Source organism: Oncorhynchus kisutch, linkage group LG12, assembly GCF_002021735.2.
Source record: "Oncorhynchus kisutch isolate 150728-3 linkage group LG12, Okis_V2, whole genome shotgun sequence".
Taxonomy (NCBI): Eukaryota; Metazoa; Chordata; class Actinopteri; order Salmoniformes; family Salmonidae; genus Oncorhynchus; species Oncorhynchus kisutch.
This window is the reverse complement of record NC_034185.2, coordinates 47,226,599-47,251,700: the sequence shown is the minus strand read 5'-3', so window position 1 is coordinate 47,251,700 and position 25,102 is coordinate 47,226,599. Positions and strand designations below refer to the sequence as shown.

At 44.0% G+C, this 25,102-nt stretch overlaps 2 protein-coding genes across 9 annotated transcripts in view; both read left to right on the top strand.

The window, feature by feature from the left end:
• The window catches only part of LOC109901074 (programmed cell death protein 4-like), a 38,063-nt gene extending 21,437 nt beyond the window's left edge, over positions 1-16,626 (top strand). For both annotated transcript variants that reach the window (XM_031837638.1, XM_020497093.2), the window contains exons 3-12: positions 1,345-1,635; positions 1,925-2,022; positions 3,701-3,814; positions 4,014-4,235; positions 4,516-4,613; positions 6,126-6,240; positions 12,205-12,312; positions 13,763-13,870; positions 14,287-14,426; positions 14,756-16,626. In XM_031837638.1, coding sequence (XP_031693498.1) covers positions 1,345-1,635; positions 1,925-2,022; positions 3,701-3,814; positions 4,014-4,235; positions 4,516-4,613; positions 6,126-6,240; positions 12,205-12,312; positions 13,763-13,870; positions 14,287-14,426; positions 14,756-14,807 — 1,346 coding nt within the window. In that variant the 3' untranslated portion in view covers positions 14,808-16,626. The remainder of the gene's footprint in view (positions 1-1,344; positions 1,636-1,924; positions 2,023-3,700; positions 3,815-4,013; positions 4,236-4,515; positions 4,614-6,125; positions 6,241-12,204; positions 12,313-13,762; positions 13,871-14,286; positions 14,427-14,755) is intronic.
• Positions 16,627-17,088: 462 nt separating this feature from the next.
• On the top strand, positions 17,089-24,794 carry mogs (mannosyl-oligosaccharide glucosidase). Of its 7 annotated transcripts, none has more exons than XM_020497090.2 (5): positions 17,089-17,185; positions 18,633-18,992; positions 20,659-20,882; positions 21,109-21,302; positions 22,225-24,794. In XM_020497090.2, exons 2-5 carry the CDS (start codon positions 18,641-18,643, stop codon positions 23,984-23,986), a joined length of 2,532 nt encoding a protein of 843 aa, XP_020352679.1. In that variant the 5' UTR covers positions 17,089-17,185; positions 18,633-18,640; the 3' UTR covers positions 23,987-24,794. The 7 variants fall into 7 exon arrangements, with proteins under 7 accessions (XP_020352679.1, XP_020352678.1, XP_031693496.1 ...); XM_020497089.2 differs by having other exon boundaries at positions 21,094-21,302; XM_031837637.1 differs by lacking the exons at positions 17,089-17,185; positions 18,633-18,992 and adding exons at positions 19,015-19,785; positions 20,376-20,448.
• Positions 24,795-25,102: the final 308 nt, after the last annotated feature.

The window sequence follows — 25,102 nt, the reverse complement described above, 5'->3', positions numbered from 1 at the left end:
TAGAGGCGGAGTTATGCGTCCTCCGAAACATGACCCGCCAAGCACCGCTGCTTCTTAACACTGCTCGCTTAACCCGGAAGCCAGCCACACCATTCAACTGACGCAGTCAGTGTGCAGGCGCCTGTCCTGCCACAAGGAGTTGCTAGAATGCGATGAGTCAAGGAAATCCCCTGGCCAAGCTCTCCCCTAAGCCGGGGCTCCCGGTCAAGGGCGGCACCTCCAGGAGTGTAGCAAGATGTTTTTTTTGGTTTTATCTGTGGCTGAATTAATAAGGAAGACGGGGCATCAGTGTTAGCTTTCTGCCGTGTTTGAGAAATCTGTATAGATGCTGCCAGCTTCATTTCCTTGCGTTTTTTCTCTCCTCTCAGTTCTCTGCCCATCTGCCACCACTCTTCTCCGAGCAGAGCAGGTAGGCCTGTTGCCTTAGCGACTCCAGAGTTCACACAGACACAGCGTGTACACATGCTGCTCCAGAGCCAGTACTGTTCTTCCTTCAGACAAGCATGCGTCAACTTTGTTCAATGTCTCTCATTCACATTCGCTTGTAAGTTTCCAAACATACTAAAAATGACAGCCTCCTACCTATATATGTATACCTTTTTATAAGTTAGATTGCTTGTCTTTTTAGTTTGTTTTTTCATTTGCGCTTGTTAGCATATTTAGCTAGCAGCCCCCATGGAAACTAAAACTCACATTTCTATGTGAATTTGGTCAGGTTGCCCAAAAAGTTATTGCAGCTTTAAGCTATTCTCAAAGGTTAACATGTGTCCTGTCCATTAAAAAGCCACCCGTCTCAATTTACACTAGACATTGTCCACGGTGCCAAAATAACGTTGCAGGTATGAGAGAATTCGTTATCTGTAAGGGAAATAAGTCTCTTTTGAACATCGAGTTGTGAATATTCTCCTTGACTGACTGTCTCTCTCTCTGTAATCTTTTAGTTATCTCATGACTGACTGGACACGTTTCTCATACTTGGGGATTCTGCTTGTGTAATTTGTGGTAGAAGTGTTGGCAGTTGACATCCAAATAGTTGTCATGTTTCCACAGACCTCTAAATCTTCTGAATACCCATCTCCATAATTTGCAACACTGAATGTAGGCTACACAACCAAATGTATACCTCCTGTTGTCAAAGGTGTATTCTTGTCTTTGTTCACCTGTGGCCACTGGAAGAACTGCACAAAAATGGTTTAATAAAAAATATATATAATATGCAGACATGTATTTAAGCCAACCAGGGTTCAGTGCTGCCGATTCAATGTTATTAATATTTACATGTAATTGATTAAACTCCATACTGCACCTTTTAAACTCACTGCCTGTCCTTGTATCCAATTGCAGGGGTGTTATCCTTCGACGATGTGGACCATCCCTATGGCGATGAGGACGATGCAGCGCTCGAGGCGGAGGTGAACGGCAACTGGACGCCACAGGAGAAGGCGCTCCATGAGGCACGGCTCAAGGCCAAGGCCAAGCGGCGTGTGCGCAAATCGTCATCCCGCAGCGAGTCGCTCTCTGAGTCGCTGTCGGGTGAGCTGGCCGACGGCGACTCCTACAGCTCCAAGGGCAAGGTGCCCGTCCCCAACGACCGCAAGTCCAGGACAGGCAAGGGCCGTGGCCTGCCCAAGAAAGGTATGTGCTAATAATGCTAATAACCTTTGAGATGGAAGACTAAAATGGGGTCTGCCTTTGAAAGGTCTGTGCTAGGCTAATAATGCTAACTATGCTAATAATGGTTGAGATGGAAGTAATTTACTCTAAGCCCTGGTGGTCTCATGCTAGTTTTGGTCTGGGGCCATAACAGTTTGTTTAGGATTGAAGTCTGGTAAACTGATCATAGAGCAGTAATCACAAAACCCATATTCTAAACGTGTCTATAGTGCTAACTGACTAGCACTGATGTTGATGTGGTCCACTACAGGTGGCGCAGGGGGTAAAGGTGTGTGGGGAGCAGCCGGGATGGTGTACGAGGTAGAGGAACCAGATGTCAAGGACCCCAACTACGACGAGGTTGCACAGGTGAGGTGTACGTGTGTGAACAACATGAGCGCTCTCCAACCCCAACCTATACAATAGAGCCTCTGCACGCACCCCTCTTCTCCTGTACACCAGTGTCCCACGTTGTTACGACAACAGTTGCTTAGATGAGGGGTCTACTATGGGCCAGGTTCTTTCGGTCTGAGGGTTGTTGCTTATCATTTGTTTATATTTTTTACTTTAAACACATCAGTTAAAAGTGGATGTCACAGGCTTTGTTTGCTATCCTGTGTCGTGGGAAAGTGCCTCCAAGGCTAATGTTTAAGAGAACCTAGAAAAAGAACGGTGCAAATTGCAGTTTGGCCAAGAGTGCCGCTGTTTCTGGAGCAGTTGTCCTGTGGCAGCAGATGACTAGGACAGAGTTGGTGACACTGGAGCGCATCTCTACTGACCTCTAAAAGCATATAGCCCTATGGGCCTGCCCCTGGTCAAAAGTAGTGCACTATATAGGGAATAGGATGCCATTTGGACGCAACATTCTCTTGAGACACACAGGTCTGCTCTCCAGTATATCCCAGTAGTAGTGTGTCTGGGATCCCCACTAGCTAGGTGGTATGTGTTGTAAGGGAGTGGTTAGGGTCACATGGATCCTGTTTGACCCATGGGTCCTCCTCCCTTCCTGGAAGTAATCGCTCATCAATCACGGCTGGGTTTGTGGAAGTTAAATGGTGTGATCAAATTCAATCAAGTTAGATCAATGGTTACTTTAAGGGAGTTGCAGAATATTTTCAAGTATTCCAACAATACCAGAACAGGTCATTGGTGCAGTCTGAACATTTGTGGTTATTCTTAAAGGTCAAGTATACTTCTGAAACCGGGAGGGGAAAACAGGAAAGTGAGTCAGTGTATTGGGTAATGGCTGAAACCCTCCCTCCCTCTAGTGATATTTTCCCCTCTTTTCAACGCAGGTCAAAACAATAGATGTCTCACACTCCGCTCTAGTTTCCTGAAGCCCTGCTCACTGAGGAAGTTTGCTTTCTCTTGAATCAGCCAAAGGCACTCATCTGCTCGTGTTTAGAAAAACCTTTCACCAGAGCGACTGGGGTGTTAATATTAGAAGTACACTGTGTATGTCGGCAGCACTTGGCACAGAACTGCTGTCTGCTGTTACGTTTGCCATATTCCGGCCATTCAGCCTAAATATGATGGCAGTTATTGACCCCTGCAATATACCTTAAAGGCCCAGTGCAGTCACTGATTTTCTTCCTGTGTTTTACATAGATTTTGACCCAAGGTTGGAATAGTACTGTGAAATTGTACAAATTATGAATGTGCCCTTTTTTAGTTTAAAACTGTTTGAAAAGACCACCTGACATTTCTGCCTGTTTTGGTGGGAGGGAGTTTTGGCCTTCCATGGTGACGTCACTATGTAAATTGGTTTTCGCCTCCACTTGGACAGACCTAGCAGAATTCTTGCTTGAAAAATTGCTCTTTGCTAAGAAGCCATTTTATTTATTTTTGACCATTAATTGAAAACAATCACAGTAAGGTACTTCATTGTTAACCAGAAATGGTTTGATATTGAAATAACAACAGCTGCATTGGACTTAACAAATGCATCAGTAGCATTTCAGAATTACAGGCTAATCCTGCCTAATGAGCGGCCGGCCATGTTATTAGATGGCTATTCCTGACCTATAATGTCTGTTTCATTTTGAAGGGAGACACTGTGTACGCAACAGTTGTTCCAGAGGTGGACGAGAGGGAACTGGAGAAGACCGTCAACCCCATCGTACGGGAGTACTTTGAGCACGGGGACACAAAAGAGGTCCAAGTAAGTGTTTGATGTTGTACTAAAGAGAGGAAGAGGTTGGTTATTTGAGGAGGCCTTTAGGTGATGGTGCATCCATTTTTGTTTACTGTTTTGTCTCTACCACGCAGAGTTCCGACATATCATTTTACTTCACGTTAACTGTCTTTATGTGCGTGTTTCTCTTTCTGTGTGTGTACCCTACCCCCTCTTCCACTCCCAGATGCTGCTGAAGGAGCTGAACCTGGGCCACCACAAGTACGAGTTCTCCAGCCTGGCAGTGTCCCTGTCTCTAGAGGGGAAGGCCAGCCACCGGGAGCTCACCTCCAGGCTGCTCCGTGACCTGGTCGGCAAGGTGCTCTCGGAGTCCGACATGGCCCGCGCCTTCGACAAAATCCTCAAAGAGCTGCCCGATCTTATGCTGGACACGCCAGAGGCTCCACAGGTACTGGATTGGGGGAAAATACATTGTCTTTGTCACAAATGGCACTTTATTCCCTATTTAGTACACAACTTTTGACCAGGGACCAAGGGTCTCTGGTCTGAAGTAGTGCACTATATAAGGAACAAATAGGGTGCCATTTGTTATGCAGTCTTTGTACATTTTCTTTAAGACAAATTATAATTTGTCATGCTGCTTTAAACCCAACCCCATTTTTTTTATTTACTTAGAATAACCGATCATATACCGTAGGTTTAACCTTTAACTCTCTCCAACTCTACAGATGCTGGGACAGTTTATTGCCCGAGCCATCGCAGACCACGCTCTACCTATGGCATTCCTGGACCGCTACAAAGGCAAGGTGGACTGCGACCACGCTAGGTGAGCAGGGGTTAGAGGTCAATTCTCATTATAAATGTTGATGAAAATTCAAGTGTTATGCATGAAACTTTAGATAAACGTTTACCTTAATGCAACCGCTGTGACAGATTTTTTTTTAACTTCGGAAAAATCATAATCTGAGAACAACGCTCAGAGCCCAAACCAGCCAGAGAAATATCCACCATGTTGGGTATTCAGCATTATTCATAAATAGCATTATAAATATTCACTTACCTTTTGATCTTCATCAGAATGCACTCCCAGGAATCTCAGTTCCACAATAAATGCTTGTTTTGTTCGATAATGTCCATTTATGTCCAATAGCTTCTTTTGTTAGGGCGCTTGGTAAACAAATCCGAAAGCGCGATCTGGTCCAGTTGGACGAAAAGTTCAAAAAGTTATATTACAGGGTGAAGAAACTTGTCAAACTAAGTATAGAATCAATCTTTAGGATGTTTTTATCATAAAAGTTCAATTATGTTCCAACTGGAGAATTCCATTGTCTGTAGAAAAGCAATGGAACGAGAGCTACCTCATGTGAAAGCGCGTGACTGAGAATGAGGCTGCTGGCAGACCTCTTAGTCAAACAGCTCCCATCCGGCCACCCTTCACATGAGAAGACTGAAACAAAGTTCTAAAGACGGTTGACATCTAGTGGAAGCCTTAGGAAGTGCAAAATAACCCATATCCCACTGTGTATTCGATAGGGGTGAGTTCAAAAACTACAAATCTCAGATTTCCCAATTCCTATTTGGATTTTTTCTCAGGTTTTTGCCTGCCATATGAGTTCTGTTATACTCACAGACATCATTCAAACAGTTTTAGAAACTTCAGTGTTTTCTATCCAATACTAATAATAATATGCATATATTAGCATCTGGGACTGAGTAGGAGGCAGTTCACTCTGGGCACGCTATTCATCCAAAAGTGAAAATGCTGCCCCCTATCCCAAAGAAATTGACCTTAGATCTGAGGCCAACAAGAAACATGGGGGAATAGCCCACTCCACATCAAAGCGGTGGTTACCTACCTCTGTCGCTGATGTCATCAGATAATCGCTTAAGAACCGCCTGATAAGGGGCCAGGGTAAATGTTTCCGTCTTCTCACCATGAAAGCGTAGTCATTCTCCAAGCAACTGAATGATTCCTCTCCAGAACTGATTGTAGCCACATGTCATGCCTAGCATTACCATTTTTGGTTTTACCTAATGTTTAATCTCCCATTTTCTGTTAGCTGCACTACTCTAACCTGAGAATGCAAATTCCAATGCAAATTATACTGTTATTTATTCTGATGAGTTGAATGTCCATGTTGTAGTTAACCTGCTGTTACCTGACACTGTTTTGTAATACACATTCCCTGGCCAATTTTATTCAGAATTTTTTTTTGTTCTGAATTCATGTGACCATGTTCAATATCTAGCCGTGACTTGACACGTTCCCCTTTTTCTCATTGCGTCTCTGTGGTTATGGTCACGAGGATGACTGTTGTGGTTATTCCCCTCCCCACAGAGCTGCGTTGGACCGCGCGGCGGTGCTCCTCTCCATGAAGAGGGAGATGGTGCGGCTAGACAACGTGTGGGGCGTGGGTGGTGGCCTCAGACCTGTCAAACACCTCGTCAAAGAGGTAAGAGGCCATCGCTGCCAAGTAGACCTGGCTCCCTGCCTGCCAATCATCACATGCCAGTGTTGTATCTTGTGACTCATAACAAAACATTCCAGTTAGACAAGCAACCTCCCATTCCGGATGTTGTCTCTGTATGCATGAAATGTGATGCCTTGTTGGAAGTGATAGGAGAAACCTAATGAGAATCAAATATGGGTAAATGGCAACTCCTGGGTTCTGTTTATTATTTGAAGTGCAATATATTCAGCTAACACCCATCAGAGCTAGAAACATGCAAAACCAATCAATGGAGAGCTTTGTTATATTTCTCTGCAGCCTTTCATTGTGGGTCAACTGTATTTACACACAGTCGAGATTACCTTTTTGTTCTCTCCACCTGAACTGATACTCTCGGTGTAGAGAGACGGGCTGTGTCCCAAATGGCACCTTATTTACTATATAGTCCCCAAATGTAGTGCACTAAACATGGAATAGGGTGCCATTTGGACACATACTGCCTGTCTGGTGTTCTGGATCTACACTCGTCTGTTATGTAACGTAAACACAAGGCGGAGAGAGAACTGCATGCTGGGAAAAGAGCCACGGGAAGCCCTGCTAGGCTGATGTCAGCACAACGCTGTCCCTCAGAGCTTGGATCTGACTGCAAAGCCTGGAACAAAGAGGCCAATGCTCACACTCACAGAGTAAACCCGATGCATAGGGACACACACACCTGAGTGCAGGTTTTCAAGTCATGAGGGGTGTGTGCATGCATTTGTATAGTCTAGAGTGGTTAAAGGGGCCTTTGCTCCCTGAACTAAATGGATAATTTGGCACCCGTGTGTGTGAATGTGCACGGCTACACACACGCATGTGATGTGTCAGGAATGAGTATGCAGAGCAAGAGTATTGTGTAACTCATTATATGTTAGTCTCTGTAGGCTGCAGACTCCATACCAGGTTTAAATTTCCTGCCTGTCCTTGTTGGGCCTCAGGCCCTGATCGAGTGGGTCTTCACTGGGCTACAGAGGGCACACAGCCTGCCAGAACAGGAGCTACTAGCGTGCGTGCCAAATGGCACCTTATCGCCTGTATACTGCATTACTGACCAGAGCCCTACGGGTCCTGGCCAAAAGTAGTGCACAACATGGGGGATAGGGTTATTAGGGAAACAGATTTTGCCTCTTTCGTCTGGGTTTGATCAAATCGCTCTGCCACAGACTACATTGAAGTCAAGAGTATGGATATTAAGAGATTTGAATAGCAGTATCCCCCTGTGGCGTTTTCACACGGATTTGGTACTGTGGTGAGGTTCCCTGGAGCTTTCTTTCATGACCTGGAAATAACCGTTTCAGGGTGTGATTTGACAACACGCTCCAAAAATCGGATGATACAGGGATGTGTGTGTAGAGTCAGACAAGTGCCCTTATTCCCCTGGGTGTGTGTAGAGTATATTTGTAAACAAAGCTGCCTGTGACTACTGCACAAACATTTAAGCCAGGGTTTATTGAATACCGTACCATTGAATACACAAACCGAATAGGACTAAGTCAGTGCTGTGAGTGACTAGGAGTCTTCGTGAGCATCCTTTGTGTCCCAAATGGCACCCTATATCCTTTAGTATACTGCTTTTAACCAGAGCCCATAAGTAGTGCACTTTAAAGGGAATTGGGTCAGGGTGCCATTTGGGACACAAGTCTGTCTGTCTGGCTTCTCTTAATCTGGGCTTTTATCCCCCTGGCCGTGCCTTTATGCCCTTATTCTCACCACTTAAACACCGTCTGCCAGAGGACCGGATTGGTATTGTTTGGCAGTACCATGCTTACTGCTCAGGGGTGAAGCCTTGGTCACGAGATTGAACACCAGTTAAACCCCCAGCGGCAGCAACCGCTGGAACCCTGCCCCTATTTCACTGCTTCACTATGGAGGGGGGTAGTCGGCAGTGTGCCTGCTCCAGCTGAGGGATGTTTGGAGAGGGTGTGTGTTTGGGGGGGCTAGGTGTTCTCTCCTGCAAGTGCATTCCATAAGAGATTGTTTACAGCTGGGGCCGTACCAACAGAACCAATAAGGCTATCCCAGACAACAAAGACAAAAAATGTACTTGGTCGACTGAGTCTCGTCTGTTCTTTCGACCAATCGATTGGTTACAACATTTTTTTCATATCGACACATCCTTTGTTTTAATCAAATCAACTATACGCACTGAGCTTGTCTGATGCTTTAAGTGCACCGTTTGATGAAATGACACACATGACTAGAGGGAGTCCGACCGCAATTGATTTGATTGTGCCTGGCCGGGCTCAGACTTGCAATAATAATAAAAAAAGACTGACTGACCCATTGTGTCTCTTTCCCTGCTGCAGTGACCACGCTTTCGGTGGTGCTGAACCGGCAAAATAATTATAGCCATTTGACTGAACGGTTCTGTTACCAAAATGATTTGTTCAGGAAAAACATTCCTTATTCCCTCAACCCTTGCTCTCTTTACATGACAGGTGTATAAATCGCATCGGGCCTGACCTATAGCATATTATATTAATACATTTGTTATAAACTCAACACTGGAATACATGTGAGAGCAAAATGGATGCAGATGACGTGAAAGTTGAAATGGGGGAAATCTTGGTGTGTCCCTTAATTACAGCAAAGACTAAAGTCTCATGCATTTGTGAATGCAATTGCCGACATGGAGCGGTTTATTTATTGTTTACGCTAATTAGTCACTTATTTTAAAACTAAAATGCTTGATTGCATTTCAAATAATGACTCATCTGCTGATAAAGATTTATCAAAGTGCAAATACAGAAACCCAGCCTAAAACCCCAAATGGCAAGCAATGCAGATGTATAGGCATGGGGGCTATGAAAAACACCCTAGAAAAGCAAGAACCTAGAGGTACCTGGCTCTGAGGTACCCGGGTGGGACACTGCCATTAACTTCATTGGGATAGGGGGCAGCATTTTCACTTTTGGATGAATAGCGTGCCCAGAGTAAACTGCCTCCTCAGTCCCAGATGCTAATATATGCATATTATTAGTAGTATTGGTTAGAAAACACTCTGAAGTTTCTAAAACTGTTTGAATGATGTCAGAGTATAACAGAGCTCATATGGCAGACAAAAACCTGAGAAAAAATCCAAACAGGAAGTGGAAAATCTGAGGTTTGTAGTTTAACTCAGCCCCTATTGAAGATAGTGGGATATTGGTTGTTGCACTTCCTAAGGCCTCCACTAGATGTCAACCGTCTTTAGAATGTTGTTTGATGCTTCTACTATGAAGGGGGGCTGAATGAGAGGGGGAATGAGTCAGAGGTCTGCCAGCAGCCACGAGCTCAGTCACGTGCATTCACATGAGGTAGCTCCCGTTCCATTGCTTTTCTACAGACAATGGAATTCTCCGGTTGGAACATAATTGAACTTTTATGATATAAACATCCTGAAGATTGATTTGTTTCTACGACCAGTAATATAACTTTATGGAATTTCTGTCCGACCTTTCCGCTGAAAGTTGCACGTGCGTTAAGATTTGTTTACCAAACACCCTAACAAAATGAGGTATATGGACATAAATTATGAACTTTATCGAACATAACAAACATTTATTGTGGAACTGGGATTCCTGGGAGTGCATTCTGATGAAGATCAAAGGTAAGTTAATATTTATAATGCTATTTCTGACTAATGTTGACTGCGCAACATGGCGGATATTTATTTGGGCTGGTTTGGGCTCTGAGCTCCGTACTCAGATTACTGCATGGTATGCTTTTTCCGTAAAGTTTTTTGGAAATCTGACACCGGTTGCAGTAGAGACGTTTATCTAAAGTTCCATGCATAACACTTGTATTTTCATCAACATTTATAATGAGTATTTCTGTAAATTGATGTGGCTCTCTGCAAAATCACTGCATGTTTTGGAACTACTGAACATAACACGCCAATGTAAAATTAGATTTTTGGATATAAATATGCACTTTATCGAACAAAACATACATGTATTGTGTAACATGAAGTCCTATGAGTGTCATCTGATGAAGATCATCAAAGATTAGTGATTAATTTAATCTCTCTTTGTGCTTTTTGTGACTCCTCTCTTTGGCTGGAAAAATGACTGGGTTTTTCTGTGACTTGGTGGGGACCTAACAATCGTTTGTGGAGCTTTCCCTGTAAAGCATTTTTGAAATTCGACACTGGCTGGATTAACGAGAATTTAATTTTTAAAAGGGTGCCTAATAGTTGTATGTTTGAGAAATTTGATTTGAGATCTCTGTTGATTTGTATTTGGCGCCCTGCAATTTCATTGGCTGTTGGCTAGCGGAACCCCGTTCCCAGACAGGTTAAGGCCAGATTGTTTTTCAAGATGTTCATAGATGATCAGCAGGGTCAACTAGTAATCAGTGGTTGTAGAGGGCGCAACTGGTTATTACCTCAGGAGTAAATATCAGTTTGCTTTTTATAGCCGAGCAATCAGAGTTCTAAACAGCAGGAGAGGGAGAGTTGAAAACAGCAGCACGTCCAGTGAACAGGTCAGGGTTCCATAGCCGCAGGCAGAACAGTTGTCACTGGAGCAGCAGCACAACCAGGTGGACTGGGGACAGCCAGGAGTCATCAGGCCATTCCTGAGGCATGGTCCTAGAGCACAGGTCCTCCGGGAGGAGAGTGGGAGCGCGAATTAGAGGGCGCATACTTAAATTCACACAGGACACCAGATGAGACAGGAGAATTACACCAGATATAACAGACTGACCCTAGCCCCCCGGCACAGACTATTGCAGCATAGATATCCTGCCGGGTTGGCCCTGTCCGGGGGTATCACCCCACCCACTATACACAGCCTCCACACCACTAGAGGGATAAACAGACCAATGTACTACCCTGAGAAGGGGCTAACTATAGACTACGAAGAGCTCCTACACTGGCACGACCCCGAGGGGGTGCAAAACCGGACATGATCACGTCAGTGACTCAACCCACTCAAGTTACACACTCCTCCAAGGGGAGGCATGCAAGAGCACTAGTAAGCCAGTGATCCAGCCCCCTGTAATAGGGTCAGAAGCAGAGACTCTCAGTGAAGAGGGGAGCCGGCCAGGCAAAGACAGCAAAGATGGTTCGTCGCTCCAGTGCCTTACCGTTCACCTTTGCACCCCTGGGTCAGACTACACTCAATCATAGGACCTACTGAAGAGATGAGTCTTCAATAAAGACTTAAAGGTCAAGATCGAGTTTGCGTCTCTCACATGAATAGGCAGACCATTACATAAAAATTGAGCTCTATAGGAGAAAGCCCTGCCTCCAGCTGTTTGCCTAGAAATTCTAAGGACAATAAGGAGGCCTGTGTCTTGTGACTCGTCTACGTGTTGGTATGTACAGCAGCGACCTCTATCCAAAGCAGGAGAAAATATAAAATAATATTAGTGCTGAATCATTGTCCTTACATATTATAACCCTATACAATTTCAGTAGCATGTCTTGGTCTGATGGACTGTGCCATCCCCACTGCCTTCACAATAGATTAGTCTACTCAGACAGGTGTCTTGTACACCATGCCATTTAAAAAACATATGTTCAACTAAAGACTTGTCGACCAACAGCCAGCGAAGCACGGAATTGCAGTTGTACTCAAGGTTCATAACTGAACAGAAATGAGGGTTGAGTACTACACACAAAACCAGACATTGTTTGTCATTGAGAATCGTGATTGACTATTTGCTCCATTTGTCCAGCCAGTAATCGCTTGGGAGTCCTCTCCCCGATTCATGATTACCTTTTGACAGGGAAAACCTTGCACTACCAAATAAACCAGGCCCGGTAGTCACTGCTGAGAAATGTCAAACTATAGATACAATGCATATTTTATCTATTGGATTTAGGCTTTAGTTCAGTGTGATAAGTCTTCGATCCTTGGTCGGTCAAATCCACATTGGGCAGTATTTTCACCATGGGTGGTGAATGGAGTGATTTGATTCATACTTTATCGATATGTGTTTCAGATGAACTTTCTGCTGAAGGAGTACTTGGTATCGGGAGAGGTGAAGGAGGCGGAACGCTGCCTGCGGGACCTAGAAGTACCTCACTTCCACCACGAGCTTGTCTACGAGGTAAACACTACTAAAAGCGCTTTGGGTCCAGTATAGAAAGGGCACACTGTATCAAATGTTTTGCAACAGAAGGCAAAAATGTTATTTGGCAACCATATCAAAGATGTTCTAATAAGAGAGGCCACATCCTGTCGTTTCCAATGGGAGGCAAGCGAGTCGAGTAGGTGGGATCAAGTGTCGATGGGTTTTTCAAAGTCTCGTTTATTGGTCTATCAGATGGCTTAGTGACGTCAATAATTGTCATATTCAAATTAAGTTAAAAATGAGATGAAATTTGAAGAGGGAGTAACTAGTTGTTGAGACTTAATGCCACCAAGATAAATATAGTTAAATTTGATACATTATCTAAATTAGATCAAATGTTTTGTAGAGGGCATTAGCTAAAGTAATGTTACTGTTTGTAGGTAGCTAAAAAGTTAGCTATTGTAAAATGCAAGAACTGTATCTAGATATGTTCTGCTTATATATATATTTTTTAACTGCATGGAGATCAAATGTTTCATTGAAAATTAGCTAAATCCATCTAGCTCAATCTTCTCACACTGCTGGCCACTGGGCTTCCTCTCACTACCATATTTGGTAGTGAGAGGAAAAGCCAACCAGATGTCTCTTATACATCCGGTGAAACATCTTTTTTTCCCCTTCTCTATACTGAACATTGTCTTTGCTGTCAGCACAAGGATATTGATAGCGCTGCTGTACTTTCAATAGTTATGTAGCTAGTTGGCTATGTGTGCAATGTTGAATATGTGTGGCGTAATCTTTTTAATAATGGTAAGACTAAGTCAAACCTTTTTAATAATTGGTGCTTCTACACCTGCATTTCTTACTGTTTGGGGTTTTAGGCTGGGTTTCTGTACAGCACTTTGAGATATCAGCTGATGTACGAAGGGCTATATAAATAAATTTGATTTGATTTAAGTCAAACCTATCTTAAATGCATCTACGGTCCATTCTGCTGCAAATAAAGTTTGATTTGTTTGTCTGTTATCTTGCAAACTATTACTTTATTCCACCAGCAACAGTATCCTAGATACTAATTAAATGTAATATGTTACTCAAGATTGCCAAATCCATGCAGTATGGTGAGAATTAAAGCAATGATGCCCCAATGTGGTTAAATAAGGGATTGAAACCTCACTGAAAATAGCAAGATGACCAGTGCCTTTTGTCATTCTTCCTCCACTCTTCAGTCTCATCTTGGTCAAGCTGACAATCCACATAAGAGAATTTAACACTGTCCATGACATAACCGGTGTTCCAAATGGCACACTGTTCCCTTTATAGTGCGCTGGGCAAAGGTAATGCACTACATAGGGAATAGGGTGCCATTTAGGGCACTTATTAAATGTTTTATTTTACAACATTTTGTACATGAAACATCCTGTTCAGACGTTAGCATGAACTCTAATGCATTTTCTTCTCCTCTCTTCTCCTGGCTGGTCGCCAGGCTGTTGTCATGGTGCTAGAGTCCAAGGGGGACACGGCAGTCAAGATGTGTAAGCTCCTCCAGGCCTTCTGGAAAATTGGCCTCATCACAGTGGACCAGATGAACCGGGTACGTCCCCTTACGCACCAGAAAGTACCACCAAATTCACTGGTAGCACTAGCACACAAAAATAACAAACTTTTAAACTATTTCCAGTGAAATGACTGCAGGTTTTCCTTTTCCAGCACTACAATTAACATAGCATGAATCAAACGTTAAATTAGTAATTGTCAACGTCAGACCTTGTGGATTTAAACCCATCCGTAAACATCCTCAGTCAAGGCATATTTACTGATTGCTGATATAGCTACAGTATTCAGTCATATTCTCCCTATAACTACAGTATATATACTGTTATTCTCTGTAGTCACTGTCAAGGCATTTGTTTGTTACCTGACAAGCTCTGAAGTGACTGAATTGATTCATCTTCTCTTATATTGCCCTATGATTGGCTTACTCATCAAGTATTGTGTTGTAACTTCCAGGGCTTCCAGCGTGTGTATGACGAGCTGCCAGAGATTAACCTGGATGTGCCTCATGCCCACTCCATCATGGAGTCCTTTACAGACCTCTGCTACCAGGAGTCTGTTATCACCAAACAGTTGAGGGACTCCTGTCCCTCCAGGTCAGTGTGTTGTAAACTCCCTTTCATTTAGTCACTTGGGTATAGTCAGTCCCTCCAGGATTCTGCGATTGCATTTGAGAAAAATCAACAATTCCCTGCATATTATGAGGGTGAATCACTGCACTATTTCTGCATAAGACTAAAAACATTGACCCGTCACTTCAATCAAGTTATTAGTGTACATGTAAACCCACTCAATGAGTATATGAGTTACTTTAGAAAAGGCTTTTCACTAGGCCCCAAGTGTTTTATATTGTAAGGCTGAGGACTCGTCTCTAAACTCATTGGTAGCCTATGAAGTACTGAATCACCTGTTCTCTGTCCACCAGGGGGCGGAAGCGGTTTGTGAGTGAGGGAGACGGGGGCCTGATCAAGAACTAGTGTGTAGGAGGGGGGGGGGTTGCTCGTCTTCCCCCTCCCCTAGATCCGCAGGCCTGAGGCTAGGCAGGCTCGCGGTCAGACTCCTCTGCTTTATCTCCGACCCACTCATCACCACCACACACCAACATCAGGTGAAGGAGGACTGAGGAGTAAGGACCGGGCGATCTTTTTTTTCCTTTTTCTCTTTGGTCATTTTTGTAAGAAAGCAACAAAAACCATGGGGTTGGTGATTATTCTTTTCAGTCTGTTCTTTGAGTCTTGAGTTGAGAAAGGGGGGTCAATGGAGTCACTTAAGATGGCATCATGGGTTTAAGGGTCAACGGGGAAGTGGAATGAGGATTATGTATTGTCTTGTGCTGGCCACGGGTTATTTTGGCTTGACATTTTTATTTGCTACACCATTGACTGTCTTAAATGTTTTATTTTTGCTTAGCATGTATAACGCTCATAAAAAAAATACAAAGCACTTGTCAAAAAAGACAACTTGTCAGCATACTGCATTGCAAGCTCTTATGAACTGAATCACTCTTTGGAATGACCTGGACCTCTGCATTTATTTTTGGCCAAAGCATTCTGTAATTACATAAAGACAGTTATATTTTTCTTTCTGTTGGTGGTTTTGCTCTGTGTCAGTTGGATTATTTCTGTCCACTCCACGTTTGTGTATCTCGATCCTAGGCAGGGTTGTTAAACTGTTTTAAGCACAGCAGCAGTTACAAAAGTCTGTCTGGTTTATAAAGAGCCCAGATCAGGGCCTTCCTCCTTCCCCTTAGTGGAGGATTCTCCTGACTAGTACACTGTAATTGAGTGTCAGAATGGGAGTGGGGAATCGGCATCTCGAAATATACAGTACAAATACTCAGGATCTCTAGAACCCCTCTTCCTTTCGCTGAGCTGTTGATAGACAAACTGGAACACCCTGCAGGCTTCTGTAGTGTGATGTTTCATTCACGAACTCCAACTGTTAGATGTCAACCAGTGGAATCTCTTTTAGGCAGACCTGGGTTTAAAAAGTAGGGTTATCATCAAATACATTATTGCTCACACTTGTCTGGTCCAATGGAAACAATAAATTAGTCTCCCTACCTTTGGCATTCCAGGCAGGCTACATCAAAAGCTCAATAAGTATGTGAAAGAAAATGCATTTGAACCCAGGTCTGGCCCTAGGAGAGTGCGAAGAAAACAAGTCTTATCGCTGATCGAGTGTCTCGTATGAGAATGCAATGGATTTTTCCTGTCTTTGATGACCAATGTAAAGTAATAAGCTCCGATTCGTAATGTGAGGGTTCTGGATGGGGAACACATACAGCTTGTCATTGATTTAAAAAATCATAACAAAACTGGGGTCGAGTGTCATCACCTCCGTTTGTTTACATAAACTGGTTTGGGACTGGCTTTAAGAATGAGCTAGAAGTGAGTGGTCATCGCTACCTAGGGCTCAGAGGATGTGCCTGATGTACTCTGAGTCATCAGCTCCGAATCACATGTTCCTGATTGCCATTCTCCATACAATCACTTATTTTACAGCGTTTAAATTGAGAAGTTAACTGATACATAAAGGAAAATCTTTAGTCTTTTTACTTATACAAATCACGCAACTACAGTTTGATAAGTATCTCAATCATATTCACTGTTCAATGCATTGTGTCCAGCTTATGTGAATATGTCCAAAACGAATACTGAGGGTTTTTATACATAAGCCCCACAGAGCCATCTTTGTATAGCTATGAACCACTTTTAAAAAGGTTGGAACTGTTTCCAATGCCCTTCCTCATGCAGTTCATTTTACAATTTCAATAAAATTCCATATTTCTCTTCAGTGTAATATTCTTTGGGGACATTTTTGTATAACCAGTTCCTATCACACGCTACATGAGTGGGTAGTCATATGGCAAATAAATGCTCGATCCATACTGGATAGAAAATTGATAGGATTGAATGATCAACACTGGAATGCGTTGCACAACCTGTCCCAATTCAACTACATGAATTTGGATTTAAGAATAGCTGCATATTCTGGTTTAGTGAACATTTAGGATAGCATAGTCCCAAATGTCATTGCATCAGTAGTTGACTGTACAGTATGGTTTGCATGGATTCAATGTTGTGACCTCTGGCCAGACAACTCGAGCTGGGGTGTAATCATTAGTCAGTTGCAACGTTCCGTTTTGCAACAAAGGAGTTTAATTTGAACGAATTCGGGTAGGTATTTCCGTTTCGTTTTCTTCCTTTTAAGAAACGCTTTGCAACAATAGGCGTAATGAATATGCCCCTTGCGTGGGTTGTCAACACTTATGTACACGTCAGTGTTTCACGAGAGCTAGGGGACCAGGAAGTAGCGCGAATTATGTGCAGCTGATATTCTGTATATTTGAAAGGTGAGTTCCCCCCCCCCCTCCATATGACATTTTATCGGTGCTGCATTATTGGCATGAAAGCTTCTTTCAAAAATCTGCAAACTCGTTCTAAAACGGGTCTGCCCGATACCTTAGTGACAGCCACCGGTTTGCTAACCATTCATTAGCCAGTTAGCTTTAGCCGAAAAGCTTGAATGTATGCTTTGCCTAGCGCAGTTCCTAAAAGAATGTAATACGTTGTAATAGTTAAAGGTATTTATTTTCATAGTCGACGAGGCAACATTACATTGGCTATAAAACTACTAGTTAGTACTGTACAGTAGTTGCAAGCAATGTTGTTGCCTACTGCTGAAGATGTCTAGGTAGCTAGCTGCTTTTAGCAACTCTAGTATTTACACACTAGCGTTGTCAATTAGCTTACAAAACAACTTAATATTCCCCCGGAAGCCAGAAGTTAAATACATTTTCAATTTACTCTATATTGACTGTAGGCGGAATGCCACAAGAGGGGGCAAAAATATGAATGTAGAAATAAACAATACCCAAACGTAGGTCTGTTGTAGACCCATGTAGTTCCTCCGCGAGATTTGCCAGACAATTTAAACAGAGTTATTCTGCTGCTCTATGTTTGCTTCATACTTCCGTCGTTTTGGGGGTTGGACAGAGCAAGTAGCCAGCAATTGAAGTATCAAAGCCAATGAATGATTTCAAAACGCTGCTTTAACCACGTGTGGCTCTGGCCCAACCCATCGGTTTCAGTGACCAATTAGAATGGTTAGAATGTGTTTGCGTTCTAGAAATAGTTGGGGGGTGGGGGTACTCAGATCCAGACTCATTGCTGGGAAGAAACCAAAGGCTTCTGCATGCTTTGGTTCGGGTGGCACCTAGAGGAGTGAACAAGTGTGCTCTCGTACTCCCTTTGAAGACCTTCACTTTGAAAAACAAGTGGCAATAGTACTGTGAGATGCCATAGCCAGTATACAAAATAGCCCGAATTAATCAAAGATATAGCAATTACGTTCTTAAGTTAACTAGGATGTTTGATGCAGTATTTCTCAAATAAAAAATGTGCATGAAAACGAGTCGTCTATTGTTGAATGACAGTGAACACTTCATTGAAGAATCCCTACTGTTGACCAATGAGCGACAAAGGGAAAAATGTAATGTGCACGAACAGCCGAAAACCCCTTTTGCCACATTTTCTTTGCAGTGTTACTTCAGTGCCTTGTTGCAAACATGATGCAGGTTTTGGAATAGTTTTTATTCTGTACAGGCTTCCTTCTTTTCACTGTCAATTAGGTAAGTATTGTAGAGTAACTACAATGTTATTGATCCATCCTCAGTTTTCTCCTATCACCTATAACTGTTTTAAAGTCACCTTTGACCTCATGGCAAAATCCCTAAGCGGTTACGTTCCTCTCATGCAACTAAGTTAGGAAGGACACCTGTATCTTTTCTTCCTCCTCAGCTGGAAGGATGGGCAGGCAGAGGAAGAGAGTGGTGACCGGCGAGGCTGACCCCCCTCCCACAAGGAAAGACGAGAAGCCTGCCACCCTACAACGCAAGGAGAAAAAAAAGAAGCTCGACATTGGCAAAATCTTCATCAACATCTCCATCGGCCTCTGCATCTTCAGCCTTATCTGGTTCTTCTATGCCCTTTACATGCGTTCCTCGCTGGCCAAACGGGTGGTAACTTTGCACCACTCGCCGCCTGTCCTCGATGTCAACAGCACCAGCGCTGAGGTCTCCCCTGAGAGGTTTTGGGGCTCCTACCGACCCCAGGTCTACTTTGGGATGAAAACCAGGAGCCCAAGATCTGTTGTCACAGGTACTAGACTGTCGTTTCTCTACATTCATCCTTAAATATTTGCTAATACTATTGACTAAAGTGGCAGTTGGCAATAATTGTGTGTGCTATGTGGCAAGCAGTACTAACCTGTTAGTTACTTGCCAGAGGAACACAATGGAAATAAGTTGTATAAGTGTTAACCTCATATTATATCAGGGTTTATGTTAGGAGCCTATCATTACCCCTTAAGGTCGAAGGATTGTATCTTATTTTCAGAGGTAGACTGGCTCTGGCAGCTAAAACAGCCAAATACCCTTATCTAAACGTGATCGATTATTAATTGCGATTTGGTTCTAGAAATATAAAGCCCTTTACTTTCATGTCACATCAAAAATCATTTTACAAATGCTAATTATACTGTACACTGTTTTATCCGGCTTTATCACAGTTGCAGCCAACAGTATTTTTCATTGACGACACGTTTCTGGCGGCCTTCTTCCGTTACACACAGGTGTTCGGAGCATGCTAGTAAGCACAGGGTGGCCGTTTGTCTACCGTAAACACTCGCTGTAACATGGAGATAAGACCGTGTGGGAAGACTAACCCTATCTTTTTATTTCTCAACTGGTAATTGAAGCGAGCTTGCCATTCAGGTGCATAGACAACTAGGCAGCTTCAGCGCGTCACACACCACTTTGCAATGAACTGGAGGCAGTATGGATTTTGAAAACAAATACTTAATTGTTTGAAACCTTAACGTCTTACTACATATTATGAGGCATGTCTTTCCTTGCTTCAAAGTACCCTAGCCAAAATTCAAACAAACGTGCAGGTAATTATTTTTTATAAAGACTTCCATACGCCATTGAAACCAACTGTATTTTATTGTCCCGTAGCCAAAGGCACAATCCTAGTCGTATTAACAACCCAGGCTAGTTGTCTTTAGATCTCCACTCTTTCATAATTTCTAATGGATATTTTCATTCGCGCATAACCTTACTGCCTTTTGCGCATTTATAATGTGAATAAATAATATTTGATCAACATTTTAAGCTAAACGTTCGGATCTGTTATATGAGCCTTGTTGTTTTTTGTGTTTTTTTTTATGTAGCCTAGGCCTACTGGTTTTATGGTTTTGGGATCTATCGTCTCAACTGTCCTTGTCTGTTATATTTCTTTCTCGCACAGAACAAGCTGACCAAAATTATAGGTCAACTTTTCTGCTATGGGGGATAGTAGATTGACATAGGCGAGTGATTTTTCTTTTCGTTACTCGTCTCGTTGGTTGCGGAAAAGTACATGTGGACAGCTATTCGTCAAATTGCTAATCGAGATTCGGTAGGAAGGACACACGCCATTGCATCCTCAAATTGCCTGTTTTGTTAAGATGAATAACCGTAATGTGATTTATTTCATTCTGAGCACCATGTGTGGACGCTCTAACCAGGTTACGCACCTAACTGCGTATGGATCCGTTAAATTGATTAAATGTCCGGTAAATTAAAATGCTGCTGGTCAAATGTCCGGCGCCACATTTCTCTAACGGAAACCCCAAAATCCAGGGTTTCCGTTTGAGAAATGTGGCGCTGGACATTTGACCAGCAGCATTTGAATTTATACATAATCCATGAACATGTTTAACATTTCATATTTTGGGGAATGATGAAATAAATAAAATCAATCATGCGTTTCCATTTTTCTACAGGGATGATGTGGATGCGTCAGTTCTCTGAGGTGGACGTGAACCTCAGGCACACGTGCGAGCAGGGCGACAGGCTGCAGGGCTATGGCTGGCTGATGCATGATGGCCTCAGCTTTGGTGTGCAGGAAATCCACGACAGCGACTTTACGCTCACCACAGAGTTTGTCAAGCGGATGGGCGGTGAGCACGGAGGGGACTGGACCTGGAGGATTACAGCCAAGCAGCATGTGAGTGTGGCAGGATACATTCACATACCTTTAAACCCATATTTTATTCTGATTATTTGTCCTACATTGAAAGACATTTGAGTTTTGAAACTATTCATATTGTCTAATGGTATGAAAAAAAAAGAATTAGAATGCTACTGAACACAGAGATTTTCTCTCCCATTTCACTAAGTTTCAAAACATCTTCTCCATCTTACTGAACATGACCCAGTTCTCCTTCCCCCAGAGTTCGGCTCCCCACGCGCCGGTCATCTCCCTGATGTTCTACGCTGCTGCAGACACCCAGGGTTACCTGGAGGCCCATGTGGAAGAGAGGAACCGTCTAGGTTCCATCACTGGGTTCTCAGAGGAGCTGGGGAATTTCAAGATCACCTTCCGCAAGCCTGTCGCTGGGGAGTCCTCCAGTGCCAAATATGCCAGGTAGGTACTCCTCCCAAACTGCTAACGTTAGCATTTTCTAACCCAAAAACCATCAACAGAGAAAGACTTTTGAAAACGGTGGACAAATATGCCACAATAGACCTTATTAATATAATGTAAATAATACCAAGCAATATTAAATACATGAAGAAAATCAGAAGAAGATTTTCTAAGTGAAAAATCGAAATAGCACATAATCAATCTTTATCAATAAAGTCAGTGAGCCTGTCAAGAGGGAAACATGATATGTGAAAGAAATCATGTAGTATGAAACAAAGCATTGCAAATAATAAAGGCACAGCTGCTACCGCAATGCATTGAGACACAAAGCAGAGCTAGGACATGTCCTCAGTGTCTGCGATGAAGATGGCCAACCAAACTGCTGTTCTGGCTCTGATATAAAGGTTTGGTTCAATCTTTTGAGGGACAGAACAGAGAGACATTGATCTGTTCCAGTGGTGAGGACAAAGTCAATAGAGACTCCGATGCATAGGAATTGAAGGAACAGCAAGATTTCATGAGGAGGTTGCATAATCAAGCCACAATGCAGGCCAGAAAAGAGTGTTGAATAGAAGGTCGGAAGAGCAGGAACACAGCAACCAAAACAAGCCGATCTCAAGTGTGTCTGCCATTTAGACAGGAAAGGACAAGGCTCCTTTTCAGTTTTCATTCAACATAACACATCGGTCAGTATGCGGTACTCTTTGTCCCTGACCTTTGGCTGAAGTAGTATGAAATCACAGGTCTTGCCACTTTCCAGGAGGCCAATGCACTCTGAAGGGTATAAAACCCTATGGTGACTGCAGGTCAAAGATATTGGTGCCTTGCTCCAATTCTGAGAGGAAGCTTTGGAAAAATGAGAAAATGAGAGATTCCTGCTACCTTCAGGGTGGTTCACCTTTGTCTTCTCTCCTTTCCTCAGCTACAACTACCTCCAGACCATGTCGCCAGGCTTGGAGAGGCTGACGGACATTGTGAGGAACAGCTTGAACCGCAGATTCGTCTACAGCCACCCCTCTGGCGAGAAGAGGCAGTACATTGCGGTGGACACCTACAAACCCCAGCACCAGCCGAAATCAGCCGACCCCAGAAAGGAGAGCGACTTTGTCCTGCACCAGGTCACCGTCCAGACGCCCTTCCAGATTGAGGTCCTGTTCGAGTCTGGTAGCTTCCGCGATCGTCCCAACCAGCTGTCAGCGGCGGCCATGACAGAGGAGCTGGAGAAGAGGAAGGCGGCGTTCGACGCCAAGTTCGAGAAGACGTTCGGCCTCCAGGCCAAAGGCTTGGGCCAGGCCCAGGTGAAGTTCAGCAAGGCGGCGCTGAGCAACATGCTGGGCGGGATGGGTTACTTCTACGGCCAGTCGGTGGTCCAGTCGGTGTACAATGAGTACCCACTGCTCTACCCCGAGGGTGCCCTGTTCACCGCCGTGCCCTCGCGTTCCTTCTTCCCCCGGGGGTTCCTGTGGGACGAAGGCTTCCACCAGCTGCTGCTCAGCAAGTGGGACCCCCAGGTGACGCGGGAGGCCACGGCTCACTGGTTGGACCTGGTCAATATGGAGGGATGGATTCCCCGGGAGCAGATCCTTGGCGACGAGGCGCGCAGCAAGGTTCCTGCCGAGTTTGTGGTGCAGCACAATGAGAACGCCAACCCGCCCACCCTCTTCTTGGCCCTGCAGAAGCTAGTGGAGCAGCTCCAAGCCAACCCGGACGCAGAGTCCTCACGGCCCACCCTGCCCTTCCTCCGCAGGCTCTACCCCCGGCTCCAGACGTGGTTTGAGTGGTACAACACCACCCAGACAGGCCCGCTGCCCAACTCCTACCGCTGGCGGGGCCGTGACAAGGACACCAACCTCTTCCTCAATCCCAAGACGCTGACATCCGGCCTGGATGACTATCCGCGGGCCTCGCATCCATCAGCTGAGGAGCGCCACGTGGACCTGCACTGCTGGATGGCCCTGGCGTCAGGCACCATGGCCAGTGTAGCCCGGCTGCTGGGAGAGCCACACCAGGAGTACGAGCGCACCCACCAGACGCTCAGCGACAACACACTGCTGGACGAGCTGCACTGGTCAGACCAGCTTCGCTCCTTCAGCGACTATGGAAACCACACGCAGGCGGTGTCGCTGCAGCAGGAGAAGGTGTACGTGCCCCCAGGGCAGCCGAGGCACCAGTTTCCCGTGGCGCGCCTGGTGCGCTCGGTCCGCCGGGCCCCCAAGCCGCAGTTCGTGAATGCTTTGGGCTACATCAGCCTATTCCCCTTCCTGCTGCACGTCCTAACGCCCGACTCGCCCAAGCTAGAGCACATCTTCAGAGACATGAGGGACGCGGACAAGCTGTGGACGCCCTACGGCCTGCGCTCTCTGTCCAGGGCCGACCCACTCTACATGAAACGCAACACGGAGCACGATGCCCCCTACTGGCGGGGCCCCATATGGATCAACATTAACTACCTGGCTGTCAGGGCCCTGCACCACTATGGCAACACTGAGGGGCCATATCAGGAGAAGGCGGCCACCCTCTACCAGGAACTCAGAAGTAATATCATGAACAATGTTTACAGACAGTATGCAGAAACTGGGTATATATGGGAACAGTACAATGACAGCACGGGCAGTGGGCAAGGGAGCCACCCCTTCACCGGCTGGTCGGCACTAACTGTTTTGATAATGGCTGAGCAGTATTGACACTGATGCAAAAAAATATATATCTTGCTTTTTGTAAGATGTTCTCTTAAAATGTGCCATTTTTACTCCCTCCATCTGTCTCCTTAATGCCAACAGATGTTAGGTCTATGATTTTAAGATTTTCTTAAATAATATGATTTTCTCAAATGATAACTAAAGAACTCCAATGTTCCAATTCTTCACCTTTGGCTGTCTCATTGAGTGTTTGTACAAAGCCCATACCCCAAAGAACGCATGAAAGGTTATTTTTGACTACCCCATATACTTCTCAATGAACTCCCCAAGTGCCGCCTGACTGAGAGAAGTCTGTCTGATGGCAGAAACCTTTTAAGAACTATAGTAACAATAGTAGTAGCAAAAGAATAGTCTTGACATAAATCATTCAAATGGTATCATATCAAGACTACCGCAGGAACTAATGCACTTTTCAAAGTCAATCATTCAAGTGTTGTTTTTTTTTGTCTCCGCAGATGTTTTCTGTTGAACAAAATAATACTTGTATTGAGAAATAGTGTATTCAGTCTTAAAATATTTGATCCCTAGGTTAATTTTGTTTCGGGTTGCTTTGTCCTGTCATACAATCTCATTTAAGCCCGTATAAAATTGAGAGATACTTTTTGATGTCGTCAAATGTTTTGCTGCGAACAAACGGTTTCCTGTTAATTTTATCAATGCAAAACAAGACGAAGATGTATTGTATCTCCACTGGTAGCAGATACCCTGAGTGGCACAGAATAACATGACTAACTTCATTGTGTTGGTTTGTTACATCTTCAGTGGAAAGAACAATAAATATGTCAAACCCTTATGTATTGTTTCTGACTTCTGTTTTCCTTTTTATTTCAGTGTCTGTGGGAAGGATGATTTACATTCAAGTCATTATCGCCTTTTAGGAAAGACACGTATATTTGCTCAAAATCTACCATTGTGTGGTGTTACTCTAGCCTCTGGTTTTGGTAACCAATCATTACATATTAGCAATTCAATGAAAGTAGATATTTTTTTAAATAGTTTATAGCAGTGCTTATTAAGGTGCATTAAACTACAGCTGTTAATTTACACTTCTAATAGGAGTGACCCTCCAGATCGGTAACCGGTGACTGGGTCAATTTGTCT

Coding starts and splice junctions, on each gene's coding strand:
- mogs (XM_020497089.2), top strand. CDS start 18,641: ATGGGCAGGCAGAGGAAGAGAGTGGTGACCGGCGAGGCTGACCCCCCT. Junction 18,993..20,658: donor CCCAAGATCTGTTGTCACAG/GTACTAGACTGT, acceptor ATTTTTCTACAG/GGATGATGTGGATGCGTCAG. Junction 21,303..22,224: donor TCCAGTGCCAAATATGCCAG/GTAGGTACTCCT, acceptor TCCTTTCCTCAG/CTACAACTACCTCCAGACCA.